Here is a 7,580-nt window from a genome sequence, read left to right on the forward strand (position 1 = left end):
CAGAAACCGAACAGTATTTATATAATTTTTTACCTCTAATTCACCACTATGTCCAACTGTCTTTGTGCGCGTGCACGGCTTCCGGTGCGTGAGGTGTGTACGCGCTCTGGCGTAGTTTACGCAAGCGCCGGAAAGTGATCTCTCGCGCGTATACGTTACTCATTGTTTGCACAGTCATTGTGACGGCTAATCAAAATGGTACTTACTTGCGCTTATCCGGATCGTTCAAACCAACTTAAAACTAAAAGATTACATTCTCTCGCGCAAACTCATTCAGGAGTGGTGACTTTCCATGTATTCCCAACTTCTGAGCCTGCTCGCCTGAAGTTATGGTTGATTGCTCTTCGGCTGGATATCAACACACTGTGACGAGTCGGCTGCCTCCCCCTAATTATCATCATCACCCCGTCCCTTAATCGCCGCCCTTCGCCAGGCTCCCTACATGAGTGGGTGCGTGAGAGGAGGGGCGCTGAATTAGCCAGGGCTGGCGGCGTGTGATAGGGCACACCTGAAACGAATGGAGCCTCATCACCGCCGCTGTTTAAATGCCAAGCGCGCCTCTCCTCGGGAGACAGGTCTCTTCCCCGTGCATGCACGCTGGTGTTCTCGTGGGTCCAGGAGGGGTGCGTAGAGGGACTCTCGTGCCGCCAGAGTTGTGAGCTGCCGGACCCGCAGTCCGGACGAGAACCGCACCCGTTACACGGCCGTCGGGCAAGGATGCTGGGCCGTCTAGTCCCTTCAAGCGCCGTGGGCAAAGAGAAGGATGAAGCCGCTGATAGAAGCCGCCGTCCCTCGCGCCCCGGACCGGAGAGGGGAGCGCGTGCGGCCGCCGGATTCCGCCCCTTACCTGAACCCTTCCTTCCTGAACACTGTCCTTCCCTTCACGAACCCCGCAGCACGACGAGGACACCAGATCCCCTGTTTATTTTGGACACTTGATTCCCTTTTTTCTGGACACTTTGTTTTATTTTCTGTTAATAAAAGCCTCTCCGAGGCCTGACGCCACACCCACTGTGTCTGTCGTTTGCTCCTCCCGCGACAACACCCATTAACGTAAACTACGCCAGTGCGCGTACACACCTCACGCACCAGAAGCCGTGTGCATGCCCAAAGACAGTTGGACATAGTGGTGTATTAGAGGTAAAAAGTGATATAAATACTGTTCGGTTTCTGGCACAAACCGATCGTTTCGTGTCTTAGGACATCAATGTGTCGTCACGAGCCACAGGGTTTAATTTGGATTTGTCTGTGCATGTTTTTTTTACTCTCATAGATTTTGTTACCATTGCCATGCATTATACGACTGATAGACTGCAACGGTTGGACTTAAAAATCATCATATGTGTTCTACTGAAGAAACAAAGTCACCTACATCTTGGATGCCCTGGGGGTAAGCAGATAAACATCACATTTTCATTTTTGGGTGAACTATCCCTTTACGGTTAGAGTGTCCTATACGGATCCTGGTTATAACAGTATCTTCTCTTCTGTTTCCATAAACCTTTCTTTCAATCCCCACTTTAGGTTGAATGCCAAACCATTCTCAGTATGGCCGCTGTCGTCTTATTATTATTTTTCTTGGTTTTAATGACGGTTGGCATACAACTTCAAGGTGCATTACCGCCACCTGCTGGTTAGGAGTGGCCAAAATCGCACAACCCTTTTCCTAATACCTCCTAAACACCTACATTATTTTATCTAAATCAGTAATTTCCAGATATAACATAAAAAAAATCAATACACTCATCATATGAGTTCCTTTGCAATATGTTTTTCAAGTCAAATTTCATATTAATTATTTTCAAATAAAAAAAACAATATTCTCCTTTCACTATTGGACATTTCATTATAACGTGTTCCACAGTTTCCTCTCGATTACAATGTTCACATTTTCCTGTCTGATGTTTCCCTATTTTATTCAAGGTACTGTTAAGTGTATGGCCCCTGTCATCTTGATTTGACGTCATTTGGAGCCCGAGTCTACGCAGTAGTGATCATGAGCTGGAGCCGCAGTCTCAAAGTCCCGCCCAAACTCACGCAGACCCAGTCGCAAGCTCACAATCGTGACACTACACCCCGTTTCAATAGCATCAAATAACTAATTACAAGCAAACTCATTAAAAAAACAAAAAATGTCTTTTGGAAAAAAATATTTGAAGTGTGATTTGATTGTTTAGTTTGTCTCAGGTCCAGACAATTATTGCCCAGAATGCATTGTTTTCTACAGTACTTATTATTACCTGATATTTTACCAGAAAAAAAGCACATTGAGATTAAAAATCTCTTTTATAAGAGTGTCCTGACCAAAATTGACAGCAACACAGCTCACATGGGTTTAACAGATAACTTTCACAACATTTTCATGCAAAATAGTATATTACTGTCAGAATTTGGCCATTTTTACGGCAATTTTTTACAGTGTGATTACACATCCACTTGACAGACTGTGTTTTTGTTCAGAATGAAATACTGTGTTGCTGCTTACTGAATACAGCTCAGTATAGGATGTGAAACAACGCATTCAATCTTAAATAACTCTAACTCTTCAACTAGTTGTCATATGACCTCAGTGGCGTCGCTAGGGATTCTGGGCCCTGTTTATCTGTTTATCTCTCTGTGACGGGTGTCGAATATCATTGTCCTCATAAACTCACTCTACTACATGTATGATCATTTATTCAGATGAGACGCTTACACTGAATGTACAAGCTTCTGAAGTTCTCAGCATAACATATAAAACACCATTAAGTAAAGAGAACAAAAAATAACACACATTCACTGTAAGTCTTGTGAATGTTACAGATGATCTAATGTTGAATCACATTAAACCTGTACTGAATCAGACGGAGGAGAGACCATCACTCTTCTGTCCACATCTCTCCTCTTTAACATCAGTGTTACTCAAACACAGGAACTCAGATGATCAGATCATGTTTCTGACTAGTTCACTGAAAGAGCTCCGTCTTATTTCTTCACAGATTTCCCCAGATCTACACTGACTGTAACTCCAGACAGTCCTGCATTCACTGGAGAGACAATCAATCTGAAGTGTGAGATTGAGTCTCACAGTAACTGGAGATATGAGTGGTATAAAGGCACACACAGTGTAATGTTACAGCCGTCTGAGCGTCACACTGTAAACAGAGACACTCTCACTATCAGAGGAGTGATTACATCTGATGCGGGTCAGTACTGGTGTAAAGGACACATAGATGGAAGATCAGTCTCATCACAATCAACCTCTGCTGTTTCTCTCACTGTGACGGGTGAGTTTACTATCATTGTCCTCCTAAACTCACTCTACTGTGTCAACATCTATTCAAGAGACTTTTTTTTTTTTTTTTTAAAGGAAAGTGTCAACATCTATTCAAGAGACTTTTTTTTTTTTTTTTGGAATGAAATGCTTACTGCTTACTGAATACAGCACAGTAGTTTATATTCTGTATTTTATGTTCAGCACAGTCTTTTACATACTGTAAATTTCATACTGTTTATTATTTCAGTTTTAGAATGCATTATGCAATGATAAATGATGACCTCAACACACTGCCTGTTAATTCAGTTATTTATTTAATGTCCAATTATAAGCTCAAAATAAATGTGAATTTGAATAAATATAGTCTGATTTAACACTCTGGATAAATTTGCACATGACTTCTTGACTAACTGAAGGTTTATTGCAGTCTTAAATGATGTACGGTAAATATGGAATAATATGTAAATATCAATACAAACAACAAGCTAACTATATTTATTTAATGCAGTGTTTTTCTCATTATGAGGTTCATAACAGTGATCATGATACTGCGATGCTGTTACAGTCCATATTTACTCATATGTGTATTAATACAGCGAGACCAAAACCTGTAGTGAAGGTGACTCCAGATCAGCGTGTGTTCAGAGGAGAGACAGTCACTCTCACATGTGACATACAGAGAGGAAACATTCAGTGGACATACAGCTGGTTTAAAGATGGAAACACTTTCTATCCATACAGAACAACAACAAGAACAGCAGAGTTCAGTTTCAGAGCTGATTATGTGTCTGATAATAGTGGTGAATACAGGTGTAGAGGAGAGAGATCAGCTTCACAGAGATCAGACATCAGTGCTGCTGTTACACTGACTGTATCAGGTGAGTCTTCAGATTCACATCTGTTTTAATGTTCATTTAACAGTATTTGTGGCTCAACACTTTTCTTATATTCTTCTGTATCAACCACATCTGTTCTTATTAAAGCCTGAAGCAATTCACTTTTAGATGCAGAACTGCATATGCATATGAAGCCTCAGTAGCAAGTTCACTATTCAGTATTTTGTGCACAAACAAGTAAAATGTAACCATAATCATTTATGTTTTATTTTCTGGGCAAACATGCCTGCTTATATACAGATGAAGCTTATTATTATATCTTCAGGATGCATAGACGTCAGAATTATTTTTCTGATGCAGACAAATAATCAATGATTTGTCTAACACTTCTGAATTTTTCAGGCTCTGAATTTGTTCTTGTTCTCCTGCAGATCTGAAACCAAAGCCTGAACTCACGTCAGATGCTGCAGGAGCTGCACTGACAGGAAACACAGTGACTTTGTCCTTTAAACTCATTTGATCTGTAATGTTACACCTGTCAACGGTTATTAGAACATGTTTTCTTGACAGTGAAGATGTTCGGTGACTAGAAACCTAAATTTAATAGATATCTAGAGTGTTTGTTCCTCTACAATTATTCAGCCTGTAGTAACTGCTGGTAAAAACTGCTTCGCTAGCGCCACCAGCAGGTCAATTTATGAAGAATTTGGTCTTCACTAAGCATCTCATAATCTTTAGACTGATTGCAAATGGATTTTTGATATTGAATCTTGTTTGAAGTAATGCATAAATCAGTTGGACACATTATATGATACACCAGTCAGGGATGTATTAAATTGTTTAAAAGTGACGGTAAAGACATTTATAATGTTACAAAATATTTATATTTCAAGTAAATGCTGTTCTTTTGTTCTTTTAACAAAAAAAAGACTATGTGAAAATCTGAAATGTCTTTGTAAGTGGATCTCAAATGACACAAGCTGCATAACTGGGTTTCATCTCTGTTTCAGGTGTCTCTGCTTCAGTGTCTCTGGTGGTCAGTCCCAGCAGAAGTCAACACTTCTCATCTGACTCTCTCTCTCTGAGCTGTGAGGATCAGAGTAACTCTGCTGGATGGACAGTGAGAAGATACACAGACAGAAACACAGAAGATTGTTCAAAACTAACAGGATCTACGTCAGTGGAGTTCAGTCACTGTCAGCTGATTCAATTTCATTCATGAGCAATCAGTTACAGACAGCTGTTTATTATTTCACATAACATAAATGTATCAAATCATATACAAAATATACTTAATATTGTGCTGTTATTGTAGCCAACTAAGTGAAATCATCACCTCATTGACAACATCATATAATTCAATATTATCACTCAACAGCCTTAAAATAAAATCAGATCAAACATTTTAGTGACGTTCCTGTCCATAAATAAAATTATTTTCCATTCAAAATCAGCTAGGAATAAATCTGAATGTGCTCGTGTCAAGTACAGTATTTTTAGAGTGAGGAGGAGATCGGTGTATCCCCTAACGAACATTGAAATACATTTTCATAAATCAATATACAGGCAAACAAATGTGCCATAACAGTCTAATTTTACAGACCTACATTTCATTCTTCAACATTGTCTATTAGTGTTAAGGAAGAAACACTGATGTTACATGTGAATGCATAATGTTAAGCCGATTTAGTTTGTGTTATGTCAATTTAATATAGAGCTTATATTGTTCAATAATGTGCTTCTGTTTGCTTGTCCATCTGTTTTTCAGTGTCAGGTTCAGGTCAGATTTCTGTCTTCAACATCCTCAGTTCTCTTCTGGCAGCTTGTCCGTATCTGCTGGCGACAGTCGTGCTGCTTTTCAAATGCTGCAGAGCGAGAGGTAAAACTTCTGTCTGATCCGTCTCTCTCCCTCACAGAGTCTTTTCTACAAGCTAAAAAATAAAAACTTGTTTGTGTGTGTATTTCACAGTTCCATCTGCTGAAGACCAAAGCCAGTATGCAGTGAGAGAAGAAACTTCAACCTGATGTTTTAAAAAAATTCAGAATATTTATCATACTGTTATTTCTGTCAACATATTTGATTTACCTTATATCATTTATATTTGAGTGTTATTCTGCTTTTATTTCCTCATTTTTATATCCTCAAAAGAAAGAAAAAAAAAGATTTTGTTGGTTTTGGTCACCAGTTGCCTGTTTTAGATCACTTAAGTATTTAGTTAACATTAGAGACCAAAGTTTTATTCTGTGTCACATATTCTATATAAATGAATAAATTAAATTAATGTGTATTCCAAAAACTGTGTAGCATTATAGGAGTAAAGAAATATCTCGGTTTGTCTTGCATGTGTATCATCGTTTGTAATTCATCATCTAATCCAAAAACAATGTCAACTATGTCTTATATATATTGAAAAACTGAATGTGAGGGACATCATTATTCCTTATAAAACAATTTAATAGAACAGACCTCGACTGACAAGAGGTTGTGATTTTTTTTTTCTTAAGACGATTAAAAAGGTCCCTCAAGTTGTCCATATTCAGAGAAATAGCCTCTTAACATTTATTAATCTTCTCAAAAAACAGGCTGTTCCCTTTCATGGGAACTTCGAACTGCGTCCTCTAGGGGTCACTATGGGGAACGCCTCGTCGTGACCCGTGTCTGAAGCATACATTGAAAAAACACCAACTCGTTGGCCGGCAACAGCCATGACGTCACTACCGGTGCGACTATAGTATAAATAGGCGCCGGGAGCTACACATCATTCTCTTCTTCGTCTTCATTGACTGTTTTGTTTGAAGCGTGCATTTCTGTGGTAAGAGCGATCTCTATTTATCTCATTATGGCGAGCACTAGCAAAGCATTTAAGGATGTGTGCATCCGTGTTGACGTTGTTTAACATCTGATGACACACACGATCTATGCGTTGTTTGTTTGGGCAAAGAGCACGCACGCGATGTCTCCGAGGGGGCAATCGGCGTGCACTGCGAGCGTTTTTTTTCCAAGGGAAAAGCTCCGCTCTCTTTTGTCTCTCTTTTCGAGGAAAGAGGGGCAGCCATCTGCTTCCTGCGATTCAGGACCCGCCGCTGCTGAGGCACGGAAGGGAATGAGCTCGTGGGGTGTTTTTTCAATGTATGCTTCAGACACGGGTCACGACGAGGCGTTCCCCATAGCGACCCCTAGAGGACGCAGTGTCTCGTTCCCTACTCAGGGAACCATGGTTACATAAGTAACCTGAGACATTTGTTTTTGAAACTGTAGACAGATGCAGAAACCCTGTGCTGACGAAAAAGTGACATTTTAAGATGAAATGTTTTGCTTTACTTGCTATATGGAACACAACATCCATTTCTTTATTTTTTTCCAAAAACCACTAAATTAACCTTTTTATGGCAAGCCGTTTTAACATTTAATCTAAAAACCGCACTAGTATCTAATTTAACATTACTAGTACTTGTTTTTTAGATACTAGTATCTTTTCCATTAAGTA

General features: G+C 39.6%; 1 protein-coding gene across 1 annotated transcript in view; it reads left to right on the forward strand.

The window, feature by feature from the left end:
- The window catches only part of LOC107686748 (histone H2A-like), a 10,406-nt gene extending 5,794 nt beyond the window's left edge, over window positions 1-4,612 (forward strand). Inside the window, exon 2 of the mRNA XM_016483842.1 lies at window positions 4,524-4,612. Coding sequence (XP_016339328.1) covers window positions 4,524-4,612 — 89 coding nt within the window. The remainder of the gene's footprint in view (window positions 1-4,523) is intronic.
- Window positions 4,613-7,580: the final 2,968 nt, after the last annotated feature.

This window comes from Sinocyclocheilus anshuiensis, unplaced genomic scaffold, assembly GCF_001515605.1.
Source record: "Sinocyclocheilus anshuiensis isolate Anshui unplaced genomic scaffold, SAMN03320099.WGS_v1.1 scaffold1717, whole genome shotgun sequence".
In the NCBI taxonomy this organism is placed as follows: Eukaryota; Metazoa; Chordata; class Actinopteri; order Cypriniformes; family Cyprinidae; genus Sinocyclocheilus; species Sinocyclocheilus anshuiensis.